The sequence below is a fragment of the Ranitomeya variabilis genome, chromosome 1 (genome assembly GCF_051348905.1).
Source record: "Ranitomeya variabilis isolate aRanVar5 chromosome 1, aRanVar5.hap1, whole genome shotgun sequence".
In the NCBI taxonomy this organism is placed as follows: Eukaryota; Metazoa; Chordata; class Amphibia; order Anura; family Dendrobatidae; genus Ranitomeya; species Ranitomeya variabilis.
The window spans coordinates 886,988,625-887,007,860 of record NC_135232.1 but is presented as its reverse complement, the minus strand read 5'-3'; the positions used below and the strand labels follow the sequence as shown (position 1 = coordinate 887,007,860).

At 42.4% G+C, this 19,236-nt stretch overlaps 1 protein-coding gene across 1 annotated transcript in view; it reads left to right on the top strand.

Moving 5' to 3' along the window:
- Window positions 1–19,236, top strand: part of TBCK (TBC1 domain containing kinase) — a 481,012-nt gene that overhangs the window by 337,754 nt on the left and 124,022 nt on the right. Inside the window, exon 23 of the mRNA XM_077278374.1 lies at window positions 7,271–7,446. Coding sequence (XP_077134489.1) covers window positions 7,271–7,446 — 176 coding nt within the window. The remainder of the gene's footprint in view (window positions 1–7,270; window positions 7,447–19,236) is intronic.

The following is a 19,236-nucleotide window of genomic DNA, read 5'->3' as shown; positions in this document are numbered from 1 at the left end:
CAGTTATGTCATGCGCTGCTTACAAGCTAGGACAGCTGCTGGAATACTCACTGCTCCCCACGCCTGGGATACTGGGCATGCGGAGCAGTGAATATTCATCTCCTTTAATAGCGGGCACAGTGTTAGCCGCAGCGGCAGGGCAATCACGTGTGATTGCCTATTCACTGCCCTCCACTCCCATAGGCGTGGAGAGCAGTTAATATTCAGAGCAGTGATCGCCTGGCAGCTGCAGGAGGCGGCGGCTGCTGCTCCAGTGCCTGCTATTAAAGATCAATGATTATTCACTGTTCTCCACTCCTCCTGCTCTCCTCTCCACACATGATCGCCCACCAGCTGCAAGAAGCCAGCTGCTGCAGCTAACACTGTGGCGCTATTAAAGAGAAATGAATACTCACTGCTCCCTACGCCCTTAGTCCCTCCCAGTGAATATTCATTTCTCTTTAGCAGCCGGCACAGGGTTAGCCACAGCAGCTTGCTCCTGCCACCTGTGACCCACTCATGCTCCGCTAGTGCTCTCCCACGTCCCCATCCACAGGGATTTTTTGGAGGAAAAAGTATGTTTTACAGTCTGAAAAATACGGTATATGCATTTTATTGTCAACATGTACAAACCAACTTTCAATGGCTCTACAAGTGGACACAGACATCAACTTATTAGACCAAGGCAATCAAAATTTACAGCCTAAATAGAAGAGACATCCCAAATAATTTAGCTTATTAAAATGAAAACATCCAAAAATAAATGCTCTTAAAGAGAAGCTGTTATGAAAATCTGCAGGTTAATAGCGTTCTGAAGCAGTCTGGCGGAGCATTGAGGGCCCCACTGCCAGGAGAAATTAATTTTATTCCTTCCGTCATCCGTGGTCTTTCATAGCTGTGGCACTGACACGGCATCAGTCACTGCTCAGAGCATAGTGAGCGGCGGCTGTAACCGTGCCCCCGACGCTGACTGGCAGCCGGCTCACCATTAGACTTTGGTCTCTGGATCTTATCTATCATTGGCCAGTGTACTGCCATGTCTAAAATGGAGTACTGGCATAATTTATGGTACATTTATCATTAAGATGCAACATTTGTTACATATAGAGTGACAAAGTTGAAGAGAGTACACTAAAAAGTTGGAGCCAATATTTTTTATATAAAGGTAGGCATCTATTCTCTAGATCAGTGGGGCCTTTGGGGGGAAATCCTTTTTAGGCTAGATTCACATGAGCGTATAACAAATTGTTCAGAGTTTCATCCAGAAAAGTGGGATGATTTTTTTCTCACTTGTCATCCATGCATAGTCTGTATACAATGTTTTTTTACTCAGAAGTTATTAATCATTTACAGGACCATTTACAGTTTCCTATTTTAAAGAATTGTAATGTATCCGTAAAAATCGGATACTGTACTGTGACTCTGTATGATTTTTTTTTTACCATCAGTAGACTTTAATGGGTGTGTCTCATCTGATTTATGGAAGAATCTAGGGCATGCTGTGATTTTTTTTTTCTCAGATACTGTTTCATTCATGTGGAAAGAAGTCACTCATCTGCACTGCCCCACTGTATAAAATTGGTCTGAGTGCTGTCCTTTTTTTCAGGGCTAGCACTAGGGCCGAAAATAGAGTTGTGTGAATGAGCCGTTAAAGGGAAACTCACTAAACAGTCTCTAGATTTTCCCAATATAGACTAAAAGCACCACATTTAAGCCCACTTACACATTACTCCAGTAATTTGTGTAAGCTCCATACTCCCTCACAGATCCATGAATATAATTATCCCACACCATATGCCAGTCGGCACATTCCAGTCTGATGGGTATTGCTGGTCTTTGCTCACCGCCTCCTCTCTCCCCACATTTACCGCCCCTTCTGTCTTAATGGAGGTAGTTGACTTCTACATCATCCACGCATTGCTGAAAATCTAGAGCCCGTGACACTGAAACACAGTCTTGCTCCTGAGGGCAGAGAAAAGTTATGTAATGCACTGGTGCCGGCTTCACTTCTGGGTCATCAGCTACCTCAGGTTGGATCAGAGAGTTTGTACACCCGTTTTTGCGTCAACTGCACAGGCTCAAGATTTGCAGTACGGGGTGGATAATGTAGGAGCCATCATTCATGTCCATCAAGACAGGAGAGTCAGCGACTGCTGGGAGAGAGGAGGCACCGAACACAGACCAGCGACACCTACTGGACCGGACTTGACGATCAGCTGATGGTGGGAAGAATTATTAACGGTATTTTCATGGATGTGAGGAGGGAAGGATTGCCGGAGTTTTGTGTAAGAGGGCTTTAGGTGGTGATTTTAGTGTATGTGGGGAAAACCTAGTGACAGATTTCCTTTAACAACCATTGCTTGAAATTGAGTTATGCCCGCAGTGTAATGAAGATAAAGTATTGTCCTCTTCCCTTTTATATTCTTAGTTGCCATGATGCGCACTTGCTGTTTTAGCGAATTAATGAATGTATTTGTTTAGTTGGCAAAGTACTTGACTGTATTGCGTAGTGTGTTTGCCGTACCTTGCAGTATTCATGGGAATGTTTGGAGAATTGAATGGAGCCGATCACAGATTTGTTGTAACCCTTTGTTGGGTTAATTAAACGAACACAAAATTATAACTTGTACCACAATATATGTGGTCAGTGAAAGATGGAGTTCTGCAGCTATGTAGACTTCGACCATGGTTCTAACTAGGAACACAGATTTGTTTCGTAAAATAAGTACATACACTGTGTTCCAAATTATTATGAAAATTGGATTTAAGTGTCATAAAGATTTAATTGTTTTGTTTTTCAAATAAACTCGTGGATGGTATTGTGTCTCAGGGCTCAATGAATCACTGAAATCAATCTTAAACACATGTGATAATTAGTTTTCCAGGTGATTCTAATTAAAGGAAAACTACTCAAAAATGATGTTCCACATTATTATGCAGGTCACAGGTTTCAAGCAATATGGGAAATAAAAAGGATCTCTCTGCTGCTGAAAAGTGTTAAATAGTGCAATGCCTTGGACAAGGTATGAAAAAATTAAATATTTCACGAAAACGTAAGAGTGATCATCATACTCTGATGAGATTTGTGACTGAAACAGAGCACAGACAGAGTTCATGCAAATAAAGGCATAATGAGGAAGTTTTCTGCCAGACAAATTCATTGGATTAAGAGAGCAGCTGCCAAAATACCATTACAAAGCAGCAAACAGTTATTTGAAGCTGCTGGTGCGTCTGGAGTCCCTTGAACCTCAAGGTGTAGGATCCTTCAAAGGCTTGCTGTGGTGCATAAACCTACTATTCGGCCACTCCTAAACAGTGTTCACAAGCAGAAACGGTTGCAGTGGGCCCAGACATACATGAAGACTAATTTTCAAACAGTCTTGTCTACTGATGAGTGTCGAGCAACCCTGGACAGTCCAGATGGATGGAGTAGTGGATGGTTGGTGGATGGCCACCATGTCCCAACAAGGCTGCAACCTCAGCAAGGAGGTGGAGGAGTCATGTTTTGAGCTGGAATCATGGGGAACAAGGTGGTAGGGCCCTTTAAGGTTCCTGAAGGTGTGAAATGACCTCAGCAAAGTAAATAGAGTTTCTGACTGACAACTTTCTTCCATGGTCTAAAAAGCAGAAGCGTGCCTTCAGGAACAAAATCATCTTCATGCATGACATTGAATACCTCTGAGTAATTGGCTGCTATGGGCATAAAAGGAGATAAACTCATGGTGTGGCCACCATCTTCCCCTGACCTCAACCCTATAGAGAACCTTTGGAGTATCATCAAGCAAAAGATCTATGAGGGTGGGAGGCAGTTCACATCAAAACAGCAGCTCTGGGAGGCTATTCTGACTTCATGCAAAGAAATACAAGCAGAAACTCTCCATAAACTCACAAGTTCAATGGATGCAAGAATTGTGAAGGTGATATCAATGAAGGGCTCCTATGGTAACATGTAACTTGGCCTGTTAGGATGTTTTGGAGTTAAATAGCTTTTTTGTTCAGTGAATGTGACCTCCTAATGCTGCAAATTCCACAAATTAGCATTTTCAGTTCTTTAAAACATCAAATGTTTAGAAATACTACTGTGCCTAATAATTTGGAACAGTGCATTTTGAGTTTTTATTCATTTTGGAGATTATACTGTTATCATTGGGAGGTTTCTTCAATAAAATTCGATGTATACTCTAACGGGTGATGACTTTTATTAGACTGACTGTCATTTGCACTGACCATTTAGGAAAATCCGAGAAAAATGTCATTTGCATAATAATTTGGAACATAGTGTATAATATAATGAACCTTGGTGAGTTTATATTTCTATGGATAGTGGAATACTTTCCATTGTTGACACCATACAAGAGTTTCTGGTAATGAAAGAAAAAAAATCTTATTAATAATAGTCTAAAAACTTATGAAGTGCTTCACCGTAGATACAATTAGATCTGTAATTAAGATATGCAGCTTTAATTTGATGCAGATGTGAATGTGAAAAGTCCTGCAGAAATGTGAAGTGATGATGATTAGAGACACATTTGAGCATACCAAAGGGCAAACGTCTGACCTCTTCTCACACATTTTCTGGACTCATATCCTTCAAATAACAATATACTTTTGTATAAAACACATTTCCTTTTGATGGTGCTGTCCAAATAGTTGATACAAGTGTCACAGTAGAGTAACATTTATTTTCCTATTGAAAACAATCACACTACAAGAGATTGAACGGAGATCATAGTTCAACATTTGTACAACGATCAGTAGACTTCCATGTTTATGTTCGGAAAGAAAAGACCAAGGAAGATTAAAACCATCATGTTTTTAGACTTTTTACTACTGCTGATAAAAATGGATTTGGTTCATCAAGTGTGGTTTGATCTTGTGTGCCTCATTTTCTAGTTGTCTGAGTGCTGGCAGGAATTTAGGCAGTGGATAGTACCAGAGCGGATGTGAATGCATGAAACTGTCTACAATCTGATTTGCCGTGGAAGATTTGCACATTTCAGCTTGTTAGCTATGTAGACATTTGGACACAGTATGCACTGGAATGGTGCCACTAATCTAAGTTCCCTGTTCTTAGTCTTATACTCATCAGCCGTCGTCTTCATCTGTTCCTGGCGCCACTCCAGTTCTGCACCGCCATTTTGTGACCGCAACTTCTGACTGACCAGAAGTCAAAGGTAACAGTCACAAGCTGTCAATACAAGTCTATAAGACCGTCATTCTGGCCTCATCCGCCTCTCATAGACTTACATTGAGTTGTGACTTCAAGCATGCCCAGCAAACTCTGGAGCGATTCGGCAGGTCACAAACTGCTGGAGACCGAAGGGAGTGACGCTGATAAAAGATGAAGACGGTAGCTGGTAAGTATAAGACTAGGGGCAGGGAACTTAGATTAGTGGCACCACTCCAGCACTGCAATAAAAAACAAAGCTGGAGTGGTGCTATAATGAAGTGCAGATTGTGCCATAAAGGCATTCTGACCCAAAGCAAAGGTCATTGAAAAGGCTGTACTGTCATTTCAACATTAGGATATGGTGACATTTGATACCAGCTTATACTTCGTTTTGGTCTACAGTGGACATTTTTATTATTCATGGTGGAAGAATGTGTAAAACCCAAAAATTCAAAAATATGCTTTTAAAAAACAGAAAATTATTATAACACCTACTCTTCGTTCTATTGAGGGAAAAATATATATAATGGCACTATTTTCCACTTGTAGGTTGATGTGCACACATTGTCGTTTTAAGAAAATGAATAATGAATGCTGATGTAGTAATTTTAATTGAAAAGGTCGATCAGCTGGAACTGTGTGTAAATTTGCTCCACACTGTAATTGAAATGTCTCTCTCTCTACATAATTCATCTTATTAGTTGCCACAAATTCTACAGGTTAATTACGGTTAATCCAGTACACAAATAGGTGAACAATTTTTTTTTTTTTGTCGGGGGTATTTTGCTTTGAACCACTGACTTAAACTTCTCCAAGAAGTACAGGGAATCTGTCAGCAGGATTGTGCACAGTAATCTACAGACAGTGTCAGGTCGGCTCCGTTTACTGATTACAATGATACCTGGGTGATAAACTCCGTCTTGTGGTTGTTGTTTAATCTTTATTTTCAGTTTTGAGTTAATGTTATGCTCGTGCTCTGAGGCGGCCTGTGGGGGGAGGGGGGTCTTCATGTGGTGCTCTGATTAGGTATTCATAATGCAGACTGCTGACAGGTTACTGGTCCCTCACTGACCTGTCCCCTAGTTTACATAGTTTACATTTTATATGTACATACCAAAATTGAGTCTGTACACAGACTCTGCATGCATGTGTTGTGACTGTCACACAGCAGCGGCGCCAGACACCTGATTATCGGGAGCGCTCCAGGTATCCGGGGTACCGCTGCAGCTTCTTCGGTAAGCACTGTAGCTTACCAAAGAAGCTATAGTGAGGAGAGGTCTTATCCATAGTCTCAACACAAGGTCTGGTGCTGGCAGCTCCAACGCGCGTTTTGTGTGGGCTTCCTCAGGGGGCTGCCAGCACCAGACCCTGTGTGGAGACTATGGGTAAGACCTCTTCTGCAATGGCTTTAGCCACATATGCTTTTTGATCACCGGTGTTATCTCTACCTGTGACTCTTATTATTAGCCTCTGAGTCACTACTATTGAGTTTGGATTATGGACATACCGTATATGTTGTCTGCTGAAGCTTTAAATGATCTGTTATAGTACACTAATATTTGGTAGGGATGATATGAAAGATTGGACTTTACATGTAAATGCTGCTATTTCCATTAGGTCTCCCATCCACATATTTGTTGGTCTGTGTGCTTTTTTGTGCCTTTGTTCCACACTGTACTGGTGTTTATACACTGTTTTTTAAACGATGTTTCTAATAAAGTTGGTTACGTTTTATTTTTAATTATTTTCTCTCTTTTTTCTTCTGTGTTTCTGTGATATATATGAGAGTGTCCTATGGTACCTAGACCCTTTGCACCACTTGGTATAGGGTCCCATTTATGATATTATGTTTTCTGTTCTGTGGATCTTGTCTTCAGATGAGATTTGGTGGCCTAGAAAAGATACACTTTTAGGGGATTTTTCTTTTGAGCAAGCCTGATACACATTGTAGCAGAACAAGGGCAGAATCCTTTCATCTATAGTCAGAACAATGGGTAGAAGCACAGTACCAAAGCACATTGGAAGTCATTTATAGGTAAAACCAAATTTATATATATATATATATATATATATATATATATATATATTGTTACGTATTGTATAATTTTATGTCACCTACAGAAATTGACATAGAGCGATGTGTGCGTGAGTCAATCAACCTCTTCTGCTGGACGCCTAAGAGCGCTACCTTCAGGCAACATGCTCAGTCACCGAGACAAGCAGTCGACAGCAACGGCATGAGCAGATCTCCATCTGGCTTCACCACTGAATACCAGGACTCTTCCAAGACTGATTTGGTATGTGGAGCAAACACCTATTATGGGCATTTTACAAAACTGCATATATGTTCTATATGTTTTCTAACATGCTTTGCAATGTAAAGGGTGAAAAACAGCAGAAAATATCTGCCACTTTATGTGCACATGACTTAAAAATCCTCCAGAGGCCTCATTTTTTTTTGTGCGTCAATACCCTAAAATACTCTGTTAATACACTGGCATATAAATATATATTAGAAAAATAAATGATGAACGTTTTACTAGTTGCCATAAAATCTGTTTTTCAAAAATGTTTTAATAAAGATAGTCTAGTAAAATGTTTGGCCCAAAATATATATATAGTACACTTTGTATAATAACAATTAAATGTATGTACCCCATATTAAAAGGGTTTTCTGGGTTTAAGATATTGATGAGTTCTCTTCAGGATAGGTCAGCAATATAAAATCCGTGAAAGTCCCCACCAGTCAGAGGGTTTCAGCTCTGGCCGCCAAGTGTAAACCGTTAACGGACCCAAACAGTACTTCCCTGTACACTGTGTAATAGCCATTCCTGAATGATGCAGCTCAGCTCCTATTTACTTTAATGGGAGCTGAACTATAGATATGAGAATGGTGATTGCACAGTGAACAGTGCTGTGCTATTCTTCTCCATTCACAGATAGCATCCAGCTGCTGGCGGAGAGGAAAACTTTGGATTGGTAGCAGTTCCCCAACAATCTGATATTGATGGCCTAGCCAATGGATAGATTATATCAATGTCTTCAGCCAGCAAAAACCCCTTCATGACTTAATACATCACAATTCAAAAAAGTCAACCATGGGCAGTGCTGGGCTAGGCTTATCAATCCCTAAAATCCCCAGCCAGATCTGTATTATTATTATTATAGCGCCATTTATTCCATGGCGCTTTACATGTGAGGAGGGGTATACATAACAAAAACAAGCTCAATAATCGTAAACAATACAAGTCACAGCTGGTACAGGAGGAGAGAGGACCCTGCCCGCGAAGGCTCACAATCTACAAGGGATGGGTGAGAATACAGTAGGTGAGGATAGAGCTGGTCATGCAGCGGGGTGGTGGATCGGTGGTTACTGCAGGTTGTAGGCTTGTCGGAAGAGGTGGGTCTTCAGGTTCCTTTTGAAGGTTGCCACGGTAAGCGAGAGTCTGATATGTTGGGTAGAGAGTTCCAGAGGAGGGGGGATGCGCGGGAGAAAGCTCTGTTTTCTCTTAAGCGCTAGAGCATTTCACAGAATCGTGCAGCTGGGCTCTGATTCATGCTGCCCGTGGTTTAGGCAGTATGAACGGACTGACAGGCTCTCTATAAGTGTAATTACCATTCTAATGTGGTGCTATTTTAGGAAGAATGCCGCCTTGTTTTCAAGTGTTAGAAAATGTCTCTATCTTTATGAAGACTTTTACCTTGCTGGAGCACTGGACACCGAAATCTTTTCCTATAGGCCAGCCACCCAATCAAAATGCAACTCAGTAGTGGCTTTCCAATTATAGCCAGTGAGTCCGGAGGTCAGTACATCTCTGGTTGTAAAATACAACATAGCCACTGCTATTCATACATGATGTATAACTACTATTGGTGAAGATTGTGCTCCATTATATAGCAATTCCAAGTGTTATTGATGATAGTTTCATAAGATATTAGACCTGCTGTGATGTCGTCCTGACGTAAAAGACTGTACATACTCCAAGGTTATCCAAAAACTTGAGCCGAAGTATTATGGAGTTTGTGGCATTGAGATACCTTGTGCAAGTCCCATAGAGTATTCTCCTGCAGGCGAAATAATTCGCACTTTTATAATCATGAATAAATTCACCAAATTGCACAATTAAATTGCCGTCCACATATATTAAAGATGAATTAGGAAATGGATCTCAGCCAGAGTATCCAAGAGCATCCGTGGAATGCTTGACATTCACACTTGTGCAGATAAGATGGATTTCTTGAATATTTATGGCACTGCTTATGAATCAGCATGACCTGCTCTGGTCTTATATGATGTGTGTCTTAAGATATCATACTTAAGATTAACACAACATTCTTCTTAATTCATAAAATATACAGTGATCCCACATATTGGCAGCAGGTTTCCATAACTTTAGATTATTGGTTTCCATAGCACTAGGCATCAGTTTCATAGCAATCATAAACATGCATATTTAATAATATATCATGGTATATAGTAATTTAATGGTCTATATCATAATATACTAAATCAGGAAATAATCATATGTCTAAATAAAATCTGCCTTCATAGCATGTATACTTTCAGGAGGTTTTTCATTGTACAGTCAGAGAACAAAACCACGGTCTTCAGTTAGAGTAACCATCATTTTAATTTTTGTTATAAATCAAAAGTACAGTTAAAGATAAGCAACTTTGTAATACAGTGGCTTCACCCCCACACCACTCCCTACACACTTGGCATTTGTCGTATTTTGCTACCTCACAACCTGGAATTTCAACTGTGAACATTTGGTTTTCTTTTGATTGTGAGGCAAACAACAAATAGGACAAAATAACTGAAAACTTCAGTGTGCATAACTATTCACCTCCCTAAAGACGGTACTTTGTAGAGCCTCTTTTTTGCTGTAATTACAGCTGCAAGTAGGTTTGGATAAGTCTCTATGAGCTTTCCACATCTTGCCACTGGAATTTTTGCCCATTCCTCAAGGCAAAACTACTCCAGCTCCTTCAAGTTAGATCTCTTCCTCTGATGAAGAGCAATCTCTCTGACTGCAGATTTTCAATTGGATAAAGGTCTGGGCTTTGACTAGGCCAGTCCACAACATTTACACATTTCCCCTTAAACCACATGAGTGTTGTTTTAGCAGTATGCTTTGGGTCATTGTCTTGTTGGAAGGGGAGCCTCATTCCCAGTCTCAAATCACTGACTGACTGAAACAGGCTTTACTCAATAATATCCTTGAATTTCGCACCATCCATCTTCCCCTCGACTTGAACCATTTTTCCTGTCTCTACAGGCCGAAAAACATCCCCACAGCATGATGATACCGACACCATGTTTCACTGTCAGGACAGGGTTCTTGGAATGATGAACTCTTTTTGGTTTGGCTCCAAACATAGTATTTACGTTGGTGGCCAAAAAGTTCAATTTTGGCTTCATCTGACCACAGCACCTTCACCCACATGTCTTTTGACAAACTCAAAACAAGCCTTACAATTTTTGTGTGTAAGTAAAGGTTTTTTTTCTGCCCACTCTTCCATAAAGACCACCTCTATGGAGTGTATGACTTATTGTCGTCGTATGGACAGACATTCCAGTCTCTGCTCGGGACCTCAACAGCTCCTTCACGGTTACCTTTGGTCCCTGTGCTGCCTCTCTGAATAATGCCCTCTTTTTCCTGGCTGAGAGTTTTGGCAGGCGACCCTCTCTTAGCAGGTTTGTTGTGGTACCATTATTTGATGACAGTGGATTTGATGGTGCTCTGAGGGATCTTCAGAGATAGGGATTTTTATTTTATCACCCCACCCTGACTTGTACGTCTCAACAACTTTATCTCTGACTTTTTTGGAGATCTCCTTGGTCTTCATGGTGTTGTGTGGATAGTGGTGCCTCTTTCTTAATGGTGTTGCATCTCTATGGCCTTTCAGAACAGACATGTATATACTGACAGACCAGATGATACTTAGATTGCACACAGGTAGACTTTCTTTCACTAATCATGCAATTTATGAGGGTAATTTAATGCACCTGAAATTTTTAGAGGCTTCATAATAAAAGAGGAGAATACATATGCACATACCAACGTATAGTTATTTTATCCCATAAATGTAATTTATGCCTACATTTTTCACACTTCACTTCACCAACTTAGACTATTCAATGCTGATGCATCACACACATATCAGATTACAAAAATATTTAAACACCGGTTGTAATGTAACAAAATATGTAAAAATGAAACCTATAAATATGATACACAATTACATACAGTTTACATATATATTTGGACAGAGACAACATTTTTCTAATTTTGGTTATAGACATTACCACAATGAATTTTAAACAAAACAATTCAGATGCAGTTGAAGTTCAGACTTTCAGCTTTCATTTGAGGGTATCCACATTAAAATTGGATGAAGGGTTTAGGAGTTTCAGCTCCTTAACATGTGCCACCCTGTTTTTAAAGGGACCAAAAGTAATTGGACAATTGACTCCAAGGCTATTTCATGGACAGGTGTGGGCAATCCCTTCGTTATGTCATTCTCAATTAAGCAGATAAAAGGCCTGGAGTTGATTTGAGGTGTGGTGCTTGCATTTGGAAGGTTTTGCTGTGTAGTAAACATGCGGTCAAACGAGCTCTCCATGCAGGTGAAACAAGCCATCCTTAAGCTGCAAAAACAGAAAAAAAACGATCCAAGAAATTGCTACAATATTAGGAGTAGCAAATTCTACAGTTTGTTGGTACATCCTGAGAAAGAAAGAAAGCACTGGTGAACTCATCAATGCAAAAAGACCTGGGCGCCCACGGAAGACAACAGTGGTGGATGATCGCAGAATAATCTCCATGGTGAAGAGAAACCCCTTCACAACACCCAACCAAGTAAACAACACTCTCCAGGAGGTCGGCGTATCAATATCCAAATCTACCATAAAGAGAAGACTGCATGAAAGTAAATACAGAGGGTTCACTGCACGGTGCGAGCCACTCATAAGCATCAAGAATAAAAAGGCTAGACTGGACTAAAAAACATCTAAAAAAGCCAGCACAGTTCTGGAAGAACATTCTTTGGACAGATGAAACCAAGATCAACCTCTACCAGAATGATGGAAAGAGAAAAGTATGGCGAAGGCGTGGTACAGCTCATGATCCAAAGCATACCACATCATCTGTAAAACACGGCGGAGGCAGTGTGATGGCTTGGGCATACATGGCTGCCAGTGGCACTGGGTCACTAGTGTTTATTGATGATGTGACACAGGACAGAAGCAGCCGAATGAATTCTGAGGTATTCAGAGCCGCCATACTGTGTGCTCAGATCCAGCCAAATGCAGCCAAACTGATTGGTCGTCGTTTCATACTACAGATGGACAATGACACAAAACTTAAAGCCAAAGCAACCCAGGAGTTTATTAAAGCAAAGAAGTGGAATATTCTTGAATGGCCAAGTCAGTCACCTGATCTCAAAGAATAATATATCTTAAAAAATTAAGAAGATATGAGATGACATTTACATAGTAATGGGTGATAACATCATAGAGAAAACATATTCCAGAGAAGATCAAGGTGTAACTAATGAGATATATACACACATTATGGAACCAAGTTTATAACAGTCAAATACTATAGAACTGAATATGCGTGAGAAATAGTGTATCTCAAGGGAAATTGCAGTAACAGCGTAAATAATGTTGTTCCAACAGTAAAGGAAAATATAAAGGATAAGTGGGTAATCTAGGATCAGCCTGATTAACAGATTGCCTAAAAAGGTATAAAATAAAGAGAGATACTACCATATATAATCCCAATCCGAGCTAGTACAATACTGCAGCCACAGGTAATTCAAAGCAGAATCCCAAGTAAAGACAAATGATTGCCATCAACTCATAGTAAGCATATGGTAGATTCCTCTTTTGCTCATTCACTTTGAATTTTGTTCATCAATAAAAATAAACTATCAACACTAATGACACGCCCACCAGGGCCATGGAGTACTCAGAACCGGGTCGGACAGTTCTTTAGGGAAGTCACGGGGCCGTGACCCGACTCTGTGGCCCTGGCTGTGCTGTAAAATGGGGATTATGTATATGGGATTTAACGTGACGCCACCTGTAGTGTTCGGCAACGGATGGCAGATGCTTCTAAAGGAGACCGCTGGGGCTGATTGTGACGCAGCTGGGATGGTTCTGCTCTCCACAGGTGGAGCGGGCCCCAGGGCTACCGGACCCGTTTATGTCAGACTTGTGTACTTTGTGGTGCAGGTGCAGGACTCCGGGCGCAAGAGATCACTGAATGACACAAGGGTTGTGATTTTCTTTTCCTTTACTTGATGGTTGATAGTACAGACCGGAGTACTGGTAACAGGTCGTAATGGAGAGCCAGGCAGCCTGGAAGCAATTTTTGGATACACCTGGCCAGGTAGGTAGGGAGACTTTCCTTCTGTTCTGTCCTCCCTGTTTTTTTTCTTCATAACAGCTCACCCTCCTGCTGCTGTCTCTCTCTATTTTTAAAAACTAACCGCTATCACAGGTGCCGCTCCTTTGTGTCAGCTCCAGGCTCTGGTATGCGGCTGTTCCGCCGGGTTTTAGATCAGGCCAGGAGACCTGCAGTCCCCTGCCCTCCGGATTTAGCTGCTGAGACTTTAGTACCCACTCAACCACGGTATCTGTTATGGACCTGGTGGTTAGGAGCACCCGAAATGACCTGATGGTTAAAATGGAAAAACCTGGGACAAGCTCTGAGGACGTGGTAACTCTACTGACCGCAATCCCTAATCCTATCACACACACTAGAAATAGCCGTGGAGCGTACCTAACTCTCCCTAGACGCCTCTTCACAGCCTAAGAGCTAACTACCCCTAAAGATAGAAATAGTAGCCTACCTTGCCTCAGAGAAATTCCCCAAAGTAAAGGTAGCCCCCACAAATATTGACTGTGTGTTAAGAGGAAGTAACAAACACAGGAATGAAAAAGATTTTAGCAAAGGAGGCCAAATCTTCTCTAGACAGACCGAGGATAGGAAAGGGAACTATGCGGTCAGTATTAAAAACTACAAAAACCACGCAGAGTGTGCAAAAAGACCTCCACACCTCCACACCGACTCAGCTAGCAAGGAAATATCATAATAGCAAGCTGGACAAAAACATAGCATGTACTAAGAAATATGTCCAAAAAAACAATGAACAGCAAATGAACTAGCAAGGACTTAGCTTCTGCTGGAGTAGACAGGTCATCAGAGAAATCCAAGAGAGATCTGAACCAGTACTGAGACATTGACAGCTGGCATGAATTAACGACCTGGGCAGAGTTAAATAGGGAAGCCAGCAGCAACAATAAACGAGGCAGCTGAGAAAGCGACCCTCAAAGATCAGCAGTTCCACTTAAAGCCACCAGAGGGTGTCCAAGGACAGAACTCACCAAAGTACCATTCACGACCACAGGAGGGAGTCCGAGAACAGAATCCACAACAGTACCCCCCCCTTGAGGAGGGGTCACTGAACCCTCACCTGAGCCCCCAGGCCGATCAGGACGAGCCAAATGAAAGGCACGAACCAAATCGGCAGCATGAACATCGGAGGCAACAACCCAGGAATTATCCTCCTGACCATAGCCCTTCCATTTAACCAGATACTGAAGCTTCCGTCTCGAAATACGAGAATCTAAAATCTTCTCCACCACATACTCCAACTCCCCCTCAACCAACACCAGAGCAGGAGGATCAACGGAAGGAACCATAGGCACCACATATCTCCGCAACAACGACCTATGGAACACATTATGGATGGCAAAAGAAGCTGGAAGGGCCAAACGAAACGACACAGGATTGATAATTTCAGAAATCTTATAAGGACCAATGAAACGAGGCTTGAACTTAGGAGAAGAAACCTTCATAGGAACAAAACGAGAAGACAACCAAACCAAATCCCCAACACGAAGTCGGGGACCAACACAGCGACGGCGGTTAGCAAAACGTTGCGCCTTCTCCTGAGACAACGTCAAATTGTCCACCACGTGAGTCCAAATTTGCTGCAACCTGTCCACCATAGAATCCACACCAGGACAGTCAGAAGGCTCAACCTGCCCTGAAGAAAAACGAGGATGAAAACCAGAATTACAAAAAAAAGGCGAAACCAAGGTAGCAGAACTAGCCCGATTATTAAGGGCGAACTCGGCCAATGGCAAGAAGGTCACCCAATCATCCTGATCAGCAGAGACAAAGCATCTCAGATAGGTCTCCAAGGTCTGATTAGTTCATTCGGTTTGGCCATTTGTCTGAGGATGGAACGCTGAAGAAAAAGACAAATCAATGCCCATCTTAGCACAAAAGGACCGCCAAAACCTAGAAACAAACTGGGAACCTCTGTCCGACACAATGTTCTCCAGAATGCCATGCAAACGAACCACATGCTGAAAAAATAATGGAACCAAATCAGAGGAGGAAGGCAATTTAGGCAAGGGTACCAAATGGACCATCTTAGAAAACCGATCACAAACCACCCAGATGACAGACATCCTTTGAGAGACAGGAAGATCAGAAATGAAATCCATGGAAATATGCGTCCAGGGCCTCTTCAGGACAGGCAAAGGCAAAAGCAAACCACTGGCACGAGAACAGCAAGGTTTGGCCCGAGCACAAGTCCCACAGGACTGCACAAAAGAACGCACATCCCGTGACAAGGAAGGCCACCAAAAGGACCTAGCAACCAAATCTCTGGTACCAAAAATCCCAGGATGACCAGCCAATACTGAACAATGAACCTCAGAAATAACCCTACTAGTCCATCTATCAGGGACAAACAGTTTCTCCACAGGACAGCGGTCAGGTCTATCAGCCTGAAACTCCTGCAGCACCCGCCGCAAATCAGGGGAGATGGCAGACAAAATCACCCCCTCTTTGAGAATACCAGCCGGCTCAGAGACTCCCGGAGAATCAGGCACAAAACTCCTAGAAAGGGCATCAGCCTTCACATTCTTAGATCCCGGAAGGTATGAGACCACAAAATCGAAACGGGAGAAAAACAGTGACCATCGAGCCTGTCTAGGATTCAACCTCTTGGCGGACTCGAGGTAAGTCAGATTCTTGTGATCAGTCAAGACCATCACGCGATGTTTGGCTCCCTCAAGCCAATGTCGCCACTCCTCGAATGCCCACTTTATAGCCAACAACTCCCGATTGCCGACATCATAATTACGCTCAGCAGGCGAAAACTTTCTAGAAAAGAAAGCACACGGCTTCATCAAAGAGCCATCAGAACTTCTCTGAGACAAAACTGCCCCTGCCCCAATCTCAGAAGCATCAACCTCGACCTGAAAAGGGAGCAAAACATCTGGCTGACGCAACACAGGGGCCGAAGTAAAACGACGTTTAAGCTCCTGAAAAGCCTCAACGGCCGCAGGGGACCAGTTCACCACATCAGCGCCTTTCTTCGTCAAATCAGTCAAAGGCTTAACCACACTAGAAAAATTAGCAATGAAGCGACGGTAAAAATTAGCAAAGCCCAGGAACTTCTGAAGACTCTTCACAGATGTAGGTTGAGTACAATCATAAATGGCCTGAACTTTAACAGGGTCTATCTCGATAGTAGAAGGGGAAAAAATGAAGCCCAAAAAGGAAACCTTCTGAACTCCAAAGAGGCATTTAGACCCCTTCACAAACAACGCATTAGCACGAAGGACCTGGAACACCATCCTGACCTGCCTTACATGAGCCTCCCAATCATCCGAAAAGACCAAAATATCATCCAAATATACAATCATGAACCTATCCAGATACTTCCGGAAGATGTCGTGCATAAAGGACTGAAACACAGATGGGGCATTAGAAAGCCCGAATGGCATCACCAGGTACTCAAATGGCCCTCGGGCGTATTAAATGCTGTTTTCCATTCATCGCCCTGTTTAATACGCACAAGATTATACGCCCCTCGAAGGTCAATCTTGGTTAACCAACTAGCCCCCTTAATCCGAGCAAACAAATCAGACAACAGAGGCAAAGGGTACTGAAATTTGACCGTGATTTTATTGAGAAGGCGGTAATCTATACAGGGTCTCAGAGAGCCATCCTTCTTGGCCACAAAAAAGAACCCTGCTCCCAACGGTGACGAAGACGGACGAATATGTCCTTTCTCCTGGGACTCCTTTACATAACTCCGCATAGTGGCATGTTCTGGCACAGATAAATTAAACAGTCGGCCCTTAGGGAACTTACTACCAGGAATCAAATTAATAGCGCAATCACAGTCCCTATGAGGAGGTAGGGCACTGGACTTGGGCTCATCAAATACATCCTGGTAATCCGACAAAAACTCAGGAATTTCAGAAGGAGTGGAAGAAGAAATTGACATCAAAGGAACATCAGTATGTATCCCTTGACAACCCCAAGTAGACACCGACATTGATTTCCAATCCAGTACTGGATTATGAACCTGTAACCATGGCAAACCCAACACGACAACATCATGCAAATTATGCAACACCAAAAAGCGAATATTTTCCTGATGTGCGGGAGCCATGCACATGGTCAGCTGAGTCCAGTACTGAGGTTTATTCTTGGCCAATGGCGTAGCATCAATCCCCCTTAAGGGAATAGGAATCTGCAGAGGCTCCAAGAAAAAACCACAGCGCCTGGCAAACTCCAAGTCCATCAAATTCAGAGCAGCGCCCGAATCCACAAATGCCATAACAGAGTAGGACGACAATGAGCAAATCAGAGTAACAGATAAGAGAAATTGAGGCTGCACAGTACTAATGGTGACAGACCTAGCGAACCTCTTAGTGCGCTTAGGACAATCAGATAGCATGAGAAGAGTCACCACAGTAAAAAAACAGCCCATTCTGACGTCTGTGTTCTTGTCGTTCAGCTCTGGTCAAAGTCCTATCACATTGCATAGGCTCAGGCCTTTGCTCAGAGGACACCGCCAAATTGTGCACAACTTTGCGCTCACGCAAACGCCGATCAATCTGAATGGCCAAAGACATTGACTCATTCAGACCAGCAGGCGTGGGGAACCCCACCATAACATCTTTAAGGGCTTCAGAAAGACCCTTTCTGAAAATTGCTGCCAGGGCACACTCATTCCATTGTGTAAGCACAGACCACTTTCTAAACTTCTGGCAATATACTTCTGCTTCATCCTGACCCTGACATAGAGTCAGCAAGATCTTTTCTGCCTGATCCACAGAATTAGGTTCGTCATAAAGCAATCCAAGCGCTAGAAAAAATGCATCTACATTAAGCAATGCAGGATTTCCTGGCTCAAGGGAGAATGCCCAGTCTTGCGGGTCACCACGCAACAAAGATATAACAATCTTTACTTGCTGAATGGGGTCACCAGAGGAGCGGGGTTTCAGAGCAAGAAACAGTCTACAATTGTTTTTGAAATTCAAAAATTTAGATCTATCCCCAGAAAACAAATCAGGAATTGGAATTCTAGGCTCTAACATCGGATTCTGAACTACATAATCTTGAATACTCTGTACCCTAACAGCGAGTTGATCCACACAAGAGGACAAACCCTGAATATCCATATCTACACCTGAGTCCTGAACCACCCAGAGGTTAAGGGGAAAAGAAAGACAAAACAAGCAGCAAAGAAAAAAAAATTGACTCAGAACTTCTCTTTTCCCTCTTTTGAGATGCATTAACACTTTGTTGGCCAGCTGTACTGTTATGGACCTGGTGGTTAGGAGCACCCGAAATGACCTGATGGTTAAAATGGAAAAACCTGGGACAAGCTCTGAGGACGTGGTAACTCTACTGACCGCAATCCCTAATCCTATCACACACACTAGAAATAGCTGTGGAGCGTACCTAACTCTCCCTAGACGCCTCTTCACAGCCTAAGAGCTAACTACCCCTAAAGATAGAAATAGTAGCCTACCTTGCCTCAGAGAAATTCCCCAAAGTAAAGGTAGCCCCCACAAATATTGACTGTGAGTTAAGAGGAAGTAACAAACAGGAATGAAACAGATTTTAGCAAAGGAGGCCGAATCTTCTCTAGACAGACAGAGGATAGGAAAGGGAACTATGCGGTCAGTATTAAAAACTACAAAAACCACGCAGAGTGTGCAAAAAGACCTCCACACCGACTCACGGTGTGGAGGTGCA